Here is a 20,318-nt window from a genome sequence, read left to right as displayed (position 1 = left end):
ACGCTGAAGAAACAATCTTTTATATAAGACTTACTAAATTAAATTTGAACCTTAATTCATTTAAATAATTTTAAATTAAAATTGGAAAACAAATTTCCAAAAAAATATTATTTGCATTATAAATAAGCACTATAAAACATTTTGTTTTGCAGAAAAAGTTGCACTATGGTACCAGTATAAATTGAAAAAACAATAGGTTGATAAATGTTGAGTAGTTTATGAGATATTTAATTTGTTTATAAACAATTACCATTTTTTTCAGTTTTTTCAGCTTTTACCAAGTTTTTAAGATGTCATTTTTTTAATGTATGCATATTTTCGATAAATGTATTGATCAATCAAAATTTCAATTAAACATTCTTCCAAAATGGCATTTGAAAATTAGTGTAATTTGTTTAAAACTTTATACGTTTTTTAATAATAACGCCGAGATTAAAAATTTTAAAATTATTTTTCGATATTCGTGTTTCTGGTAGTTTTTGACACATTTACAAAATAAAAAGAAATCTATGACCATTTTTTGCCGAGATAGCTTTTCCAAGTTTAAAAATTAATAATTTGTTTATTTATCAATATTAAGATTTAAAAGTGCGTGAGTACATCTGCTATTAACCCAACTACTTAACAATGCAATTTATACACAAAATAAAATTGTAGAATATTTTCAAAAATAATGGTTTTCATTTAAGGTGCCATACCTTAAATGAAAACTTTTTGCCTGAAAATTGGCGGAGTAGTTTGCAATATCTCCGTTAATAATGGGCCAATTTCAATGTTTTTTTTTACTTGGGGTAGCATATAAAAATAATAGCATGACCCTTGTTGCAATAAATATTCATTAATTTGTTATAAACAATATATTTTTCCAAAAAAAAATCTAATAGTGTAATAAATAAAAGTTGTCACCAAAGATAACCACAAAAGAGTATTAAAACAAATTTTTATTTTATTAATTTAAATTATAATTAAAATTTAACAAAATAGCAAAATTTTGTTAAAGAAACATGAAAACTTTTTCTTTGTACAAATTATTGACAAAATATCGTAAAGTTAATGTGAATATAAAAGAAAATCTATAAAAAATGGAGGACAACTTCTATATAAATATATGTATATAAGTGAATAAAAATTAACAAATACAAACTTCAACAATTTTTAGTGTACATACTACCTGTCAAAAAAATTATAAAATTAAATGTAAAATACATATATGTAAGTATATACAAGTTTTAATATTGTACAAAGGAAAAAATCTTTAACAAAGTTTTAATGCTAGTTCAGTATTATTTTGTTAATTTTTTTATAAAAAATCTTTTGTGTCAATTTTTATTTATCACATCTAGAGAAAAAATTGTTTAGAACAAATTAACGAATAATTATTGTAAAAAGTGTCATTTAGATGTTATTATTTTTAAATGCTACCCTAAACTAAAAAAAAACATTAAAATTGGTCAATTATTAACGAAGATATTGCAAAGCACCACTCTTCATGCAAAAAGTTTTCATTTAAGTTCGCTAGGAAAATGATTATTTTTTAAAATATTCTAAAATTTTAACTGTAAGTATGTATAAATGACATTGATAGATGTACTCACGCACTTTAAAATATTAATATTGATAAATAAACAAACTATGAATTTTTAAACTTGTAAAGGCTACCGTGGCAAAAAATGGATCTAGAAATTTTTTTTCTTTTGTATGTCAAAAACTAACAGGAACACGAATATCGAAAAATAATTTCAAAATTTTTAATCCCGGCGATGTTATCAATAAAACATATTTTAAACAAATTACACCTATTTTCAAACATCATTTTGATTTGTAATACATTTGTCAAAATATACATAAAAGCAAAACTTTTTATAAACAATAAATACCTCATAAAATACTTAATATGTATTTATTAACCGATTTTTTTTGGTTTATACTGGTACCATAGCGCAACTTTTTCTGCGAAACAATGTTTTTAGTGCTTATTTATAATGCAAATAATTTTTTTTTTGAAATTTGTTTTTTAATTTTAATTTACAATTATTTAAATATATTAAGGGTCAAATTTAATTTAGTGTGTCTTATATAAAAGATTGTTTCTTCAGTTTTGCAGAAAAAAATTGTAAAGCCATAATAAAAACATGATTTACCGCAGCAGTTAAAAAAGTAAATTTTGTGTAAAAATTGTCCATTTTTAATTATTTAAACAATGATCCCCTCATGAATCATATACTTTCTTGAAAAATCTTTTGATTGGACCTAAACTTTGATAAAAAATTTATTCGGAATTACATTCTGACTTTATTTTATTTTATTGGGCTACAGGCAATTTGAGCAGTTCTTAAAGATGTAAAAATATACAGGGTGTTCCAGTAAAAATAAAGCTTATGGACTCTGGTAGGCCTGCATGAATCACCCTGTACATTTAAATTCATTTTTAAAAATTGCACATTTATATATAAAAATCTACGGCTCAGGATTTTTTATAATTTTTTGAAAAAAGGATAGAAATAATTTTATTCCATAAGTGCCTTCCACACTGTAAAATATAATAAATATGAAACATGTTCAACTACTTACCACAAAATGGATGGATGGATAGAACACAGATAACAAACAGTTCAGCTTATTTACAAACTCCTCAAACTACTTCGCTTTTCGTTATAAACTTGGGTACTACTGTAGCACTATTTTTCATGCGCCGGAGGGGAGCAGACAGTAAAAACAGAAGTGGAAATGGCAATGACAGCTCAATATCGCAAACTTCTCTGGATATTGCGGGGGCTGCGCAACCAGAGACATGTTAAGGATAGGCTTGGCTAGGGATATGCCACTCAATGCATCGAGGTGTAACGTCGACATAGGATTGAGTGGTCTAGCCATCTTTGTCAGTCTCATGCACGGGATCGTTTGGTTGAAAGAGATAGATAGACCACCGATCGACATTTTTCATGCTGTTTCCGCGTTACGCTTTTTTGGTGTGTATGCCGAGTCTACGCTTAATATGTCAATGTGCGCAACTCACAAAAGTCGAAGGACATTTCAAATACACCAAAATCGTATACAGACACCTCATCGAATGTCCCAATTCATCAACTGGACTTATCTTCTTCTTCTTGCAGTACTGTCCTATTGGAGGTTGGTTACCATCACAGCAATCTTAACTTTGTTGTCTGCAGCTCTGAACAATTACATTGAACTGCACCCGTACCACTCCCTTAAATTTCGCAACCAGGAAATCCTTCTATGTCCCACATTTCTCTTTCCCGAGATTTTTCCTTGGATTATGAGCCTTAGCAGGAAGTACTATTTTCCTCTGATTAGGTAGCCTAGATATTCTAGTTTTCTCATTTGTATGGTTTATATGACTTTGCATTCCTTCCCTATCTTCAGCAAAACATCTTGATTTGTTACTCTCTCTATCCATGATATTTTCCACATTATCCTGTAGCACCACATCTCGAATGCCTCAATGTTTTTGATGTTTATCTTTTTCAGTGTCCAAGCTTCCATGCCGCGCAACAGAACGGAGAAATCATAGCATCTTAACATTCTCATTCTTAATTTCAGATTTATATCCCCGCAGCATAGGAACTTTTTCACTTTAATAAATGATTGTCTCGATATTTCTATTCGCCTCTTAATTTCCCTTGTCTGGTCAATAGTATCAGTGAACCAAACCTCTAAATATTTTTTTTTATTATTGAATTAACGTGTCTCGATTACAATGATCATTGACACAGGTACAATTATACATTAGTAAACAATACATACATACAACAAATACATATATTCGTAAAATATTTATATTTCGTAGGTAGCTTATGGTGTGGAGAATATCAGTTGGCGAGTTTAGTGCTTCATTCAGGCTACTCTTGACATAGGCGTAACCAGGATGATCCTAAGGGGGGGTTACAACTACCTGAAAGGGGGGGTTACAACTACTGGAAGGTCTCTGAGGGCTATGGTGTTAGCGTATAGAGCTCAAAGTACATGCCAATGGGGGGGGGGGTTACAACCCCCAAAACCCCCCCCTGGTTACGCCTATGACTCTTGAGTCCATGAAATCGTCGTTCATGTTGATATTTTGGACAATCGAATAGGATATGTTTCACTGACAGCTGACATTGGCAATATTGGCACATATGAGGGTCTTCAGAAGCCATTAAATATCTGTGGGTTAGTCTGGTATGCCCAATTATCAGTCTTCTAAGTACTACGGTTGATTTTCTGCAGATATTCGGCGGTGTAAATGTACCAATATTCGGTTGAATTTCTTTCAGTTTCGAAGGCAGCTTATTCCAATGGGTTTGCCAGCAGTTGCCTGTTATATGTTTAAAATGACGTTTTAGATCTTTGTCTATTTGGATACATTCAGAATCACTGGTTGATGATAGTACTGATGTGGCTGCAGCGTCTGCTCTTTCATTTCCCAGAATACCTACATGGGAGGGTACCCAAATGATTGTCGGAATAACTCCTTGAGAGGCCAGTAAGTTAATTGAGTCATGGATGGCTTTAACAATTGGATGTCTTGTGAAAATATTTTTTATGGAATTGATAGATGCTAAGGAGTCAGTGCAAATTGCTGGAGATGCGTAATTATATGATAAAGAGTTTATTGCGTGAAGTATTCCTACTAATTCAGCTGTTATGTATGAATGCTACAAAATGATGGGAGGGTCGATGTTTTGATGATTTCTGTTGACGTTGTGACTGCACAACTAACTCTGTCATTATTCTTGGAGCCATCAATGTAGACCCTAAATATTTGTAGGAGGTAACTCTTTCAACTTGCTTATTATTTATGGTTAAATTCACATTGGTGTATAGCTCTTTTGTTACAATCATAAATTTAGTCTTTTTGATGTTCAGTTTTTGATGTTCACTTGGACAGATCATATAGATATAAAAAATGAATTGTTTAAACGGTAAATATTTCAAACACTCATAATTTCTAATTTGATAATTTCCGATTTGATTAGTTTTCTAATTCTTCTATATGGCTACTAAATATAATAAAAATAAATAGTAACTAGGTTATTGCTATTCCTTATTCTTCAAATACACTGCCGAGCAAAAAAATCGAGTCACTCGATGAATTATACACGTTTGATATCTCGAATTTCCTAAGCATGTTGTCTGATATGAGTGATTTTTTTTAGTATGTTATAGCCTTACTATTTAAGAATATCAATGTAATAATATTGTTGCTAGACAGATAAATGTCATTTAATACCGGGTGTAACAATCATACTGTGTTTTGTCTGAAAGTTCGGAACACTCTGTGGATTATTATAGCATCGATAAAATATTGAAATTAAAACTCAATTGCAGCCTTAAGCTTTCTTAACATTTTCTTCTTTGATTCATTTGCATATCTTGAATAATAAAAAAGTTAGATACTTTAACAACTAGCCATATTCTTCATCAATACAGGGTGTTTCTAAATAAGTGCGACAAACTTTAAGGGGTAATTCTGCATGAAAAAATAATGAGCGTTTGCTTTATAAACATATGTCCACAAATGCTTCGTCTCCGAGATACGGGGTGTTGAATTTTTTCTTACAAGCCGACGATTTATTTGTTGCTCTAAAACCGGTTGAGATATGCAAATTAAATTTGGTAGCTTTTGGGAGGTAATTATTGCGCATTTTTTGACATACAAATAAGAATTTTATATTCTCCATTGGCGTGCATACGGGTATAAACATTTTAGATACATCCCGTATGCACGTCAATGGTGAATATAAAATTCTTAATTGTATGTCAAAAAATGCGCAATAACTACCTCTTAAAACCTACGAAATTTTATTTGCATATCTCAACCGGTTTTAGAGCAACAAATAAACCATCAGTTTGTAAGAAAAGATTCAACATCTCGGAAACGAAGCATTTGTGGATGTTTATAAAGCAAACGGTCATTATTTTTTCATGCAGAATTGCCCCTTAAAGTTTGTCGCACTTATTTAGAGACACCCTGTATTGATGAAGAACATGACTGGTTGTTAAAGCACCTAAATTTTTTATTATCCAACACAAGCTAATTAATCAAAAAAGAAAATGTTAAGAAACCTAAGGCTGCCATTGAATTTTAATTTCAATAATTTATCTATGCTATAATATTCCACAGAGTGTTCCGAACTTTTAGGAAAAAACATAGGTATTAGGAAAACAAGGAAAAAACATAGGTATTCCTAAAACAAGTATTAGGAAATTCGAGACATCAAACGTGTATAATCCATCGAATGACTGGATTTCTTTGGTCGACAGTGTATTTGTACATCAGAAATTAAGACATTTTTTTATAATAACTATTTTAATTTGGCACGTTTAGCAGTAGTAACTAGCTTTTCAGTTAGAGTGTCTAATAGTCGTAAAAATTAATACAATAAACTGTACGTCTAAGGAATAACCTCTTGACAGTAGTTATTATTACTCTGCTTCAATATCTAATAAAGATTAGTTCAATGAGCTTGTCATCAGCTCATAGGCTTACCGTCTTCTTACAGGTATAATATTTATTTTAATTTATTTAAAGCCTTCAGATACATAATTTATTTAAATATCCTACTTCTGACACCAATGTAATGCATATTTTAATTTATTTAAAGTCTTCTAACACTAGCACTACAACACAATTTATTTGTAACATTTATTTACTTAACCATACTCATTTATTTGAGAGATCAAATTATGAACACTATAGAGAGTTTTTATAGACAACTATACAAAAAACAGCAATATAGCCGAAGTGGATTACTAGATTACTACCAAAGATAATTAATCAGGGATCTGAAATTTTACCGGACGTAACACCCAATGGAGTTCGAAGGGCAGTACAAGAAACGAAAAACAATAATTCTCCGGAGGCGTTGAAATAGTGGTTGATGTCTTGAAAGTGGCTGGAAAAAGATTATGGCAGGCCCTTGCCAAACTATTCACTAGATGTCTGCAGGACGCAATAACACCAACTCAGTAGCATAACACAGAAATTATCATACTTCATAAAAAGGTGATGCTACCGACCTCAGAAATTACAGGGCCATAAGTCTACTTTCCCGTATTTATACTATTTTAACTTATTTTCAAAACTAATTATGAAACGATTAGAAAATAAATTGGAATTTTATCAGCCCATAGAACAGCCGGCTTTTAGAAAAGGCTACGGAACAAACGATCACCTACTGGTAATAAAAAAACTTATAGAATATAATATCACTAGCTTCAATATTTGTGGACTATGAAAAGGCCTTTGACAATCAACAAAAAATGTTGGCAGAATGCCGAATTGACTATCGGTATATAAATATAATTAAACACATATACCAAAACGCAACAGCCAGTGTTAGAGTGGGTGATCGTCAAGCCCAGAAATTTCCGATACAACGTGGAGCACGTCAGGGGGACACCATATCACCGAAACTGTTCAATAAGATTTTGGATTATATATGAGGCGTCTATAAGCCAAGTGGTATAAGTGCAATTTTGTTCAAGCTGGAGACAAGTACAGTAATAGATAGTTAATACCGATTTTAATGTTGCGGCCAAAGGACACAAACGAATTTAAAACCAACAGTGACATATATGGGCATTTCACTTAACTCCTGAAAATAGTTTGTTTATCATTTGGCAGCCATTTGATATAAGTACGCTTATATCCCTTGGCCTCCAAACAAGTTTTAGTTATATCGTTTGGCAGCCGACTCGTTAATACTTGTTCGATTAGTGGTACAATGTGTTAAAGTTCATACCAAACCTTTGTTTCATTGCGTCATTAATTTTAACGTCATATAGGATTTTAAGAATGGCGCGAATCATTGCATCATATTTTAGTTATTATTAGCATTGCGAGTTGACACGATCCAAGTGTACTTGGAAAAAGAAAGAAAAACTGAAAGAGAGATAAGTAAATGATGGTTTTGCTTGTTTTTAATTCAGAGGGATGCACAATCGCCGGGCAGCTGTTTCCACCGTTTCAGGTTTTTTCAACAGCGCTGGCGTGCACTCCTCTGAATCGAAACCAAGCAAAACCATCATTTACTTTTCTATCTCAGATTTGAGTACTAGAAAGCTCCTCTTCTGTCCTTTTCCGAGACGAATGAAAACGGAATGTGATTGCAAGGAATCCTTTTTGTTATCTACATTCGTCGTCTGCGGTCTTATAAATTGTTAAAGTCGCAGATTAAGAATGTACCAGAAAGAACTTTCAACATGAAAAGTCTCAGATTTAAATTACTATTTACCATTTTAATGGTGGATTCTGCATCTGAGACTCTTCAATTTTAAAGAGAGATGTTTGTACCAGAACACTGGGTAGAGATGAAGACCAGTTCAAGATTTATGGTTGTTAGGATGAAAGACCAGGATTTTGTTAATCTAGATACACTTCGGCAGATTCGACATAAAGGTACTGTACCGGGAATATCAACCATGCAGTGCCTTAACTTCTCAATATGCCTTAAAAGAAAAACCTTTAATCAGTGTGTTATGCCAGTGTTGACTTACGGAGCGGAAACATCGATGTTAAGCGTTTTACTGTGAGACAAGATCCCAAACGTGAGATCTCACTGTGAGACAAGATCCCTGATGCAGTAGAGAGAATAGCAACACTGAAATGGAACTGGGCAGATCACGTGGCTTGATGGACAGATAACAGATGGACAAAGCGGATACTGGAATGGAGCCCAAGAGATGATGCCTACCGAAAAGCAGAGGTCGTCCACCAACATGTTGGACTGATGATCTAAAACGTTGTCATTGGATTCAAGAGGCATAAGATCAAAATAGATGGAAAATTATGAGATAGATCTATGTCCAGCAGTGGACCAGCGAAGATTGAATGATGATATACATTGATATCTTCGACTTACTCTATATTCGATCAGGAGGTAGCAAGGGCTTGGTGTAATACAGGGTGATATTTTCTAAATCAAACTCTCATTTTTTAATAAATTTCTAGATTATACGATGTCTCATTACGTTTACATCTCATGAATTGTGTACCATTAGTTGTTGGTCACATTTCTTGCAACATATATTTAGAATAAAACTTATTTGATTTTTATAATATGTTTCAGTGGAACGTACTTGGTATATGAAAATGGAGATATAGGAAGACCGTCGATGAAAGAAAGAAGTTGGGACCCGAATAGATTTCATTTCGACAATGTACTGAAAGCGATGTTGACTCTGTTTACAGTATCAACATTTGAAGGATGGCCAGCTTTACTTTACGTTTCCATAGACTCATATGAAGAAAATAAAGGACCAATTCACAATTACCGCCCTATAGTTGCAGCATATTACATAGTATATATTATTATTATCGCTTTTTTTATGGTTAACATATTCGTCGGTTTCGTCATTGTTACATTCCAAAACGAAGGTGAACAAGAATACAAGAACTGCGAACTGGACAAAAACCAGCGCAACTGTATAGAATTTGCTCTGAAGGCTAAACCTATTCGTCGGTACATTCCCAAGCATCGAATTCAATACAAGGTAATTTTTTTTCTTTTTTTTTTTCTTTTTTCTTTTTTTTTCTTTTTTCTTTTTTTTTTCTTTTTCTTTCTTTCTTTCGTTCTTTTCTTTTTGCTTTTTTTCTTTCTTTCTTTTCAACGAAAACATTTCGTTTATAAATTCGCAAAAATATGTGTGTTATTGCGTTGCCGCCCCTGTAATAATCAGATCAGATTTATCGATGGATTCTTATGTAGTTTTTGCTTCTGAATCCAAATCTGAAAACGGCATTTCGATATTTCTAACCGTCTTCGAGATAATCGACCTCAAAGTCTAAAATGTGAAGTCACTATCGTTTTATTTTCTGCCGACACACTACACGTCCAGCTGAAATCGTTGCTATTAAGTAGGCTAGTTTTTTAATCTCGATTTGTTAAGCAAAGCATAGGTTATTTACATCTGAGTTTGACACTTCGTGAATGTCAAACTGAATTTTAAATTAAGTATTAATAAAACATCAATGACATTTGATAGTGAATTTAATTATTATATAAAATAAATAAGATGTTCAATAATAAAATTTGAGTATATTTTAAAAGCAATAATTTATTAACAGCTTTAAAAAGGTTTATACGAGTATACGGCCTCCCCTTTATGATTATGGACTGTTCCATTTGCTATGAAATTCAAATATAGTCGGTTCGCTAAACTCCACACAACTGGCTAGTGATTTTAGTAGGTAATTTTTTTGTTTTTTGCGAATTTTGCCAAAATTGGCAAAATTACTAATTATTTAGTAATTATTAACTAATTAGTAATCATTTTTAAATTATTGACTAAAATCACTAGCCAGTTGTGTCTGAGTTTAGCGAACCGACAGTATATGAAATAATATTGTTTGGTATAAAAAATTATGGTCTGATATGTGCAATTACATCCTTCTAATGGAAAAAGATTTTCGAAGATTTTTCTCAAATTATGGATACCAACAACATTTTCATTTATAACTCTTTTATTTTTAATTTGACGAAGAAAAGTTATTCTTCATAAAAAACTCTTCATGTTCTAAGATTTATGATGCAACCATCATGTATAACATTTTATTAATTTTATACGAGGTATATAAAAAATATGAATTTCGATCAAGAGTAAACTACCCTTATAGTTCATAACGTTTAAATTAGAATGATATAATTGCACATTAAAATATAATTATTAATTTTAAACTACTTTTGATAATATCAATTTTCCATATTATGAATTAAAATACGTAAATAAACAAAGTTTTCGTTATGATAATGCTCGCATTTTCAGCTTGTTTCTTATTGATGATCATACCAGTATTACTTTGAGCCACTCAAATATCGTAACTCTTCATGTTACTCTAATTTCTGATCTACTCACAATAAAATCCTGATCGGATTCTAATTTACTGTCTTTTAACGTAGATAAAACAGTAGCATTATCCAAATGTTGAATGGGTTGCACATGTGAGTTCATTTTAAATGAAGTAAAGAAAGACAGACGTACTCACAATCTTTTAATTTCACTACGACGACCGGTTCCGACCTCTACAATATATAGATCATCTTCAGGTCAGCGTTACAAGTGAATTAAATGATGCCGTTGCAAGGGATGATTTGTAAGTTCATCGGTATCATGTTTTCACGTCCAGATTATGCTAGTAGGATAGCTAGGTGTAGGACTAGGTGTACGAAGCATGTCCGCCTGCCCAGTCCTGCACCTAGTTATCCTACCAGCATAATATGGACGTAAAAACATGTTACTGATGAACTTACAAATCATCCCTTGCAACGGCATCATTTAATTCACTTGTAACGCTGACCTAAAGATGATCTGTATATTGTAGAGATCGAAACTGGTCGTCGTAGTGAAATTAAAAGATTGTGAGTACGTCTGTATTTCTTTACTTTATTTACTTCAGTAGCATTATCCTATAAAGGAGCTCTTCAACCCTTACCTCTTTATAACAGCCAGATCAGTATCGTTGATTCTGTGAAGTTTCCTGCTATTTTCTTAGATAGCAACCTTAAATGGTCCCTTCATATCGATGTGTTAAGCAAGAAACTATCCTCAGATTGCTATGCAATAAGACCTGTTTCAAAGGAAATGAATTTGGCCTCTTCCAAAGTAACATATTTTTCTTTGTTCGAGTCGCATCTTCAATATGGTCTTCCTTTTTGGGGTTCTGGTACAGCTGCCCAATCCGATGTTATTTTTAAATTACAAAAAAGAGCAATAAGATATCTGTTTGGCCTCAGAAGAACAACACATTGCAGAAGCTACTTCAGAGATCACAGGATTCCAACACTACCTTCTTTATATATTTTAGAAACTGTTTGCTTAATTCGTAAACATCTACATGTCTTTCCAGCAAGATCTAGTCATGACTATTCCACCAGAAATTCTACCTTTTACATCTATTTACCGATCCCGTTCAACGAGTTATTAAAAATCTATATTATATTCTGCAAAAAACTATACAGCCATCTCCCTCTACAACTTAAATCTGCAACATATTTCCCCAAGTTACGAAAAATGACAAAAGCCTATCTATCTGAAAGCAGAGTTTCTTAACCAATAACTAAGAAATTACAGTATTCTTATGTATTAGTAGAATTTAAATCTATATTTGAGTGTCATATGCAGCAGCTTAACTTAACTTTTTAAATTTCTTAAGGTAGATTATGTAATTTGCAATTTTTTTTTAATTTTGCAATAGATTGTTATTGTTTTTTGTTTCACTTCATTATATTTTATTTATATTAACTACTTATACAGGGTGTCCCCAAAAGATTGGTCATAAATTATACCACAGATTCTGGGGTCAAAAATAGATTGATTGAACCTCACTTACCTATATACAATAGTGCACACAAAAAAAGTTACAGCCCTTTGAAGTTACAAAATGAAAATCGATTTTTTTTTTCATATATCGAAAACTCTTACAGATTTTTTATTAAAAATGGACATGTGGTATTCTTATGGCAGCAACATTTTAAAAAAAAATTAAAGTGAAATTTGTGCACCCCATAAAAATTTTATGGGGGTTTTGTTCCCTTAAACCCCTCAAACTTTTGTGTACGTTCCAATTAAATTATTATTGTGGCACCATTAGTGAAACACAATGTTTTTAAAACTCTTTTGCCTCTTATTACTTCTTCGATAAGCCACTGTTTATCGAGATATTTTGAATATTTGTCGAATCCACCACATATTTGTATATGGCTAAGTACGATTATAGAGACCTGTTAATAATCTTAAAATTTATTTATAATTTACATTTTTAGGTATATTTTGAAAAAAAAAGCCACATCTCGATAAAAGGTAACTTATCAAAAAAAGAGTAAACAACAATGAATTAATTCGAACGTACACAAAAGTTTGGGGGATTTAAGGGAACAAAACCTCCATAAAATTGTTATGGGTTGGACAAATTTCACTATAATTTTGTTTTAAGATGTTCCTGCCATAAGAATGATACATGTCCATTTTCAATAAAAATCTCTAATAGTTTTCGATATATTGAAAAAAATCGATTTTTATTTTGTAACTTCAAAGGGCTGTAACTTTTTTTATGAGCACATTTGTACTAAGGTAAGTGAGGTTCAATCGAACTATTTTTGACCCCAGAACGTGTGGTATAATTTATGACCAATCTTTTCGGGACACCCTGTATAATTTTAGGAAATTGTATTTGTTGTTTTCATTTATGACTCTTATAAGCTTTGTCTATAAAACTGTTAAATTTTCCATGACAATAAAGCATATTTCTATTCTATAGGTGTGGTGGTTTGTTACGTCGAGACCTTTTGAGTATGCCATATTTACACTTATTTTGACCAACACCATAACGCTGGGAATGAAGTTTTCGCATAAAGAGGGTGAATATCAAATTTACGAAAAAGTTCTTGACTATCTTAATATGATCTTCACTGCTGTATTTGCCATGGAATTCGTCTTCAAACTGGCAGCATTCAGAGTAAAGGTAAAGTATGTTTTATTTTTTTAATATCACAATAATTTGGTATTCTGTATACGTAGAGTAGGGAGTGTGACTCAAGTCCCACAGCTACAATTGACCCATTGTACATCCTCCCAGGAAGTTGTCGTCCTTAGTTCATTATGGTACATTCCATGTCAAATCACTCAGGCAAAAAATTTTGGATGTCCGACTTGTCTGAAAATTGGTATATAGCTTCTGCAGGACGTAAAAATAAGATATTTAAGATCAAAAAATCTTCTTCTTCTTTTTTTCTCAAAATGTTATTTTATGCGATTTTACAGTGATTTGGTGTTTATTTAAACAAATTTGCATTTTCTGTCGTAAAGTATCAATGAAAAACATAATATTTTAATAGAAAGGACTCAAAAATGTCATTATATGGCATTATAACAAGTTATTTTGAATCAAAACAAGTGTTTGGTCAAATTTTATAGTGTAAAAAACGTTAAAATACCGTTTTTTACATTTTCCTCCATTCCCAAAATACATCATCATCGATTTGGCTGAAAATTTTCCCACAGATAGCCAAAAGATAGGAATTTAAGTGGTTAGAATGATTTGAATTATATTACAATACCAAAAAAGTTACATGCAGTAATTATCAGACTCAAAAGTATATATTAGTCCAGTGGGGATAGCATTTGACCTAGAATGCCGAGCTGCCCAAAATTTTATTTTTCTGATCTTTAGGGGAGTCAATAGTAGCCTAAATTTAAAATTACGAATGAATTCCTCCGTTACGTTAGCCGCCATCTTGATTTTATAGGAGAACCTGTTTTGCTCAATATCTCCGCCATTTTTAACTTTTCGACAAAAATGGTAGGAACTGAAATTGTTTCAAATAAATCGTATTACAATTTCTTTTTAACAATTTTTGTCGTGAGGTCGATATTTTCGAGTTAATTGTACTTACAGTAGACGCCTATATTTTTGACTATAATATTGCATGTAACTTTTTTGGTATTGTAATATAATTCAAATCCTTCTCAACACTTAAAGTCCTATGTTTTGTTTATCTGTGGGCAAATTTTCAGCCATATCGATTATGATGTATTTTGGGAATGGAGAAAAATGTAAAAACGGTATTTTAACGTATTCTACACTATAAAATTTGATCAAAAGCTTGTTTTGAATCAAAGTAACTTGTTATAATGCCTAATAATGACATTTTTGAGTCCCTTCTATTAAAATAGTATGTTTTACATTGATACTCTACGATGGAAAATGTAAAGTTGTATAAATAAACACCAAATCATTGTAAAATCGCATAAAATAACATTTTGAGAAAAAAATAAGAAGAAGATTTTTTGACCTTAAATATCTTATTTGTACGTCCCGCAGAAGCTATATACCAATTTTCAGATAAATCGGAGGTCCAAATTTTTTTTTGCTCCAAAATTGAGTGATTTGAAATGGAATGACCCTTATCCATCCTGACATTTCCAGGAAGGCGGACAAATCATCTGGTGACATCTACAAGTCTAGATCCTGACCCTTCTTCCCATATTTGTACGGTTTGCGTCTGGGAGTGATATTTGGCAACTTCCGCGATTGTTGCAGTTGACCAGCCAAAAATATCACCAGATCCTAAGATTCTTAGGCCTGCTGCCTTCCTAGCTAGCTCGTCAGCAATGCAGTTGCCTTTATTTTCATTGTGTCCTTTAACCCACCTCAGGATGATGTTGTTACCATCCGAAGCTTGGGCTAGTGACTCATGACACTCCATTACTAGCCCTGATATGACACGGGGTCTATTCAGAGTTAGCAGCGCTTGTCTGCTGTCTGTGCAGATTTTGTGCAATAATTTAGTATTATGTTTACATAGGATTGGGCCACAGTTATTGTTGTATACTCCAGGGAAATAAGCAAAACTTATATAGACCAGTACAGATAGCTATAAAATGGACCCAAAAATAAAAAATTAATAGCAGGATAAGACCAATTCCAAATGAAAGTACACATATTAGATAACATGTGGAACATTTTTCACCAAATCTGGATGAGGGGAACATGGGTTGGGGGAGCGTTTTTAGGGGTGAAAACGGTTAATTACGATTTGCGGCAAAGCGGCACATCCAATCGAAAAAAGTTAAATCGCAAAGTTGTAGGCAATAAAAAGATCTACAACTTTTGTAATTAAACATTTTTCACATAACCTCAAAATATCCGAGAAAATCGGAAAATTCGATGTTTTTGATTTTATTTTTTTTTCTCACTGAAAAAAAAATTTTTTTTTTACCAAATATGGTGGAAACTTACCTCTTTCTGTCCCAAGCACGCTGTAATTTTTCTGTATAAAAATATTTTTTAAATGTCTTGTTTTTTATATTGAAGGGAAAATGTAAGCATTTTTTCAATTGAAAAATCTCCTGAAATTTTTTTAGCTTTTTTAAATAAGTTGGCATTTTTTTTGTTTACTGAAAGCTCTATTTTCTGATGATGTAAAAAAAATATACGTTACTGTGGAAAATTTTGTTACAAAAGGCAAAAATCGGAAATTTATTTTCAACCTCTCACCTTTTTCAAATTCTCAGACGTAATATAAGTTGCATAGCGAGCAGGAACCAACGAACCTCTGTTAAAAATTTACTACACTAATGCCGTTGTCTGTGATTTTTAATTTTGTGAATAAATTATAGTTAAAAAAATAAAAAACACGCTTTCATTGATTAATTGAGAATAAGACACAGGTAGTATTTATCTTTTTATGAAGATTCCACAATTTCATTTAAAATAAATAAATTTGTCACTAAATTCTTTTCACAAAATTATGTTTAACACGTACGTTTGATTCACTGTATGTGTCATCATGGTACACATAATGGCCGCGGCGCGGCGCGGCGTCTGGCTGGGCTGCACCTACTCGCTATGCAACTTACATTACGTCTGAGAATCTGAAAATGGTGAGGGGTTGAAAATAAATTTCTGATTTTTGCCTTTTGTGACAAAATTTTCCACAGTAACATATATATTTTTTTACACCATCAGAAAATAGAGGTTTCAATTAACAAAAAAAATGCCAACTCCTTTAAAAAAGCTAAAAAAATTTCGGGAGATTTTTCATTACATTTTCCCTTAAACATAAAAAACAAGAGTTTTAAAAAATATTTTTATACAAAAAAATTACAGCGTGTTTGGGACATAAAGAGGTAAGTTTCCACCACATTTGGTAAAAAAAAAATTATTTTTAAGTGAGAAAAAAAATAAGATCAAAAACATCGAATTTTCCGATTTTCTCGGATATTTTGAGGTTATGTGAAAAATGCTTATTTACAAAAGTTGTAGATCTTCTTATAGCCTATAACTTTGCGATTTAACTTTTTTCGATAGGATGTGCCGTTTTGCCGCAAATCGTAATTAACCGTTTTCACCCCTAAACGCGCTCCCCCAACCCATGTTCCCCTCATCCAGATTTGGTGAAAAATGCTTCACATGTTATCTAATATGTGTACTTTCATTTGGAATTGGTCTCATCCTGCTATTAATTTTTTATTGTTTTTTTGCTATTGGCACTGGTCTAATACCATATTCGGGACACTAAATTATCCAGGTATCTGATAACTTTTTTAGTTATTATAGACCCATAGGAAGAATACCTACCTGTTTCCTGCCTAGAGTTCGGGGCCGTTTTTAATTATTAACAATTTAGTGCAAAAAACGTGAGTTTTTAAATTTTTTGCACTTCATTTAAAAAGTTAAATAGGTGACAAAAAATTACGGAATTTGATTTTTCAGAACATTTAAATAGCATTGAATTAGCTCAAAATGCTAATATGTATTTGAAAGTTAAAAAGTCAATTTGTTGCTTCGCAAACTGCAAAATAACTGTGAAAATCGATATTTTTTTACAACTCTTATTAAAACTAATAGACGAAGCAACGAAACAGTAAAAAGCCCAAAACCTAGGAATTTTGTGCAGTAAGATGAATCGTCATGCAACTTTTTTCCCTCAATTCGGGAGAGTGTCAGGCAATTTTGTGAACTAAATTGATCTCCGGCAAAAATTTTGTGCATGAAAAAATGCATTTTCAAAATGTATCACGAAGAGATGGAAAATGAAAAATTTAGAACTCTGAAAATATTGACGGAAATGAGTTCAATTTTTATATTTGGGGGGTTTTGAAGGTCAGTGAACACAAAGTTTATAATGGCGATGGTCTCCGAGGTACCTGGTGCCCAGGGTGGAGCTCGTCGCCTGGGACGATCGAATAATTCGCGGGACAATCGAATAATTCGCGAAATGAAGATTGGATCGAAAAACTGAAAAATACGCGTTTAATATTTTTCAAAAATCTATCAAATGACACTAAAGACGACGCCCCACTCCATCCCCTGGAGGTGGGGTGGGGGTAGCTTTAAAATCTTAAACGGAAACGCCCATTTGTTATTTGGATTGCTTATGTAAAAATAAATAAATTTTATTCGAGAAATTTTTTCGAATTGTGGATAGATGCCAATCGCAAAACGATTTATCGGGATACCATAGGTAAATTATAGAAACGGTCTAATATCTCGAGAAATACACTTCCAAATAAAAGACCAAAAAATACGTATTTAATATTTTTCAAGAACCTGCATTGAAGAAGAAGCATTGAATAACATCAAACACGACTCTCCACTCCACCCCTTGGAGGTGGAGTAGGGGTTAACTTTAAAATCTTAAATAGGAATTCCCATGTTTTATTGCAGATTTGGATTCCTCATGAAAAAATAAGTAATATTTATTCGAAACATTTTTTAGAATTGTTAATAGATGGCGCTAATAAATAGTGTTTTTCCGATTATAGCACCATCTATCCATAATTAGAAAAAATGTCTCGGATAAAAGTTACTTATTTTTGCGTGAGGAATCCAAATCTGCAATAAAAAATGGGGGCTCCTATTTAAGATTTTAAAGTTACACCCTACCTCTTGTCCAGGGGGTGGAATGGAGGGTCGTGTTCTATGTTATTCGATAGGTTCTTAAAAAAATACAAAAGACGTATTTTTTGGTTTTTTATTTGGAAGTGAATTTCTCGATATATTAGACCATTTCTATTATTTACTTATGGTATCACGAAAAAATCGTTTCTCCGATTATATCGCCATCTATCCACAATACAAAACATGTCTCGAATAAGAGTTGCTTACTTTTGGAATAATTAATTTTTAATTTCTCGAATAAAATTTGTTTATTTTTACGTAAGCAATCCAAATCTGCAATAACAAATGGGGTTTCTATTTAAGATTTTAAAGTTACCCCCACCGTACCTTCAGGGGGTTGTCGTGTTTAGTGTCGTTTGATAGATTTTTGAAAATATTGAACACGTATTTTTCAATTTTTCGATCCAATCTTCATTTCACGAATTATTCGATCCTCCTGCGAATTATTCGGTCGTCTCAGACGACGAGTCCCAGCTTAGGCACCAGGTACCTCGGAGACCATTGCCGTCATGAAATTTGTGTTCACTGACCTTCAAAACCCCCAAATATAAAAATTTAACTCATTTCCGTCAATATTTCCTGAGTCCTAAATTTTTTATTTTCCATGTCTTCGAGATGCACTTTGAAAATGCATTTTCTTATACACAAAAATTTTTGACGGAGATCAATTTAGTTCACAAAATTGCCTGACATTCTCTCGAATCGAATGCAAAAAGTTGCATGACGATTCATCTGCTGTTGCACATCCAAAAAGTGCTATACCTATATTATATAAGCGTTGCGTACGTTCTATGCTATTTATGTATACATACACATAATATATATTGTGTACGTACGAAATTTATTTCAGCAAAGTGATGACAGTCACAAACTCAATACTTTTTCCCCATCTAAAAAGTGCACAACGTCCCTAAGAAGTTTTCATTTGAAAAATTTATTTCGCCGAAGCGATGACGGTGACTAAATCAATCCTTTTTCCCCATCAAAAAATAAGTTTTACATTTATTTTAAATTTAAATACTTCTCTACATAATTTATATACAGGGTGATTGATTAGTAGGGTAAAGCTCAATAGCTCAGCTATAGTAATAGATAGCAATAAAAGTTAATAACAAAAATTTTAGCCACCATTGAGCTTCACATTACAAAATTAGTTAGAATGTTACAGGGTGTTCGATAACACAGTGGCAGACCAAAGTTTTGTTTTTTTAAATGGAACACCCTATATTTTATTTTAAATTCGAAATGCTGTTAACTTCTCTATCACAAAAATATAAAGGTTTGTTATGTTGTACAGGGTATTTACAAAGTTATAACCAATTTTATATGAAAATCGTAACAAGTTCAACTCCCTGTATAAATAAAAATAAGCAAAACAACAATGGTTTATTAATGCCATATTTTTTAACGTATTGTCAAAATTTTCAGGTATGGTTGATATTGCTAATTTTTCTTTATATCAAATACAGGGTGAGTCAAAACGCAAGTACATTATTTTCTCAGTAATTTTAAATGGAACACCCTGTATTTTATATCACTATTGAAAAGTACCATTACCGTACTTTAATTTTTAGATAACATTCCCTATGTCTAAATTTATTAGTTTTCGAGATATTTTCATTTTTCAATGGACCAGTAGCGTGGCCACCCAAATCACTAGAATTTAATAAACTGGACTGATTTTTTTGGGGTTACGTTAATAATGAAGTTTATAAAATACCTCCAATAACAAGGGATGAGATGAAAAATAGAATACAAAGTGTATTTCGATGTGTTAATTTACAAATGCTCCGTAGAGTAAGTAGCTCATTCAGTGATCGTTTTTAGGCGTACATAAATGTGTTAGGAGATAATTTTGAACACCTTATGTAATTAAATATTAAAAATATTTTATTAAAAGTAGCTTCTAATTTTT

General features: G+C 32.0%; 1 protein-coding gene across 13 annotated transcripts in view; it reads left to right on the top strand.

Moving 5' to 3' along the window:
- The window catches only part of LOC114325428 (muscle calcium channel subunit alpha-1), a 759,065-nt gene that overhangs the window by 631,958 nt on the left and 106,789 nt on the right, over positions 1-20,318 (top strand). For all 13 annotated transcript variants that reach the window (XM_050663510.1, XM_050663508.1, XM_050663509.1 and 10 more), the window contains 2 exons: positions 9,072-9,495; positions 13,259-13,462. In XM_050663510.1, coding sequence (XP_050519467.1) covers positions 9,072-9,495; positions 13,259-13,462 — 628 coding nt within the window. The remainder of the gene's footprint in view (positions 1-9,071; positions 9,496-13,258; positions 13,463-20,318) is intronic.

Source organism: Diabrotica virgifera, chromosome 10 (assembly GCF_917563875.1).
Source record: "Diabrotica virgifera virgifera chromosome 10, PGI_DIABVI_V3a".
Lineage (NCBI taxonomy): Eukaryota > Metazoa > Arthropoda > Insecta > Coleoptera > Chrysomelidae > Diabrotica > Diabrotica virgifera.
The sequence above is the reverse complement of the archived record's forward strand: the minus strand, read 5'-3'. Positions and strand labels throughout refer to the sequence as shown.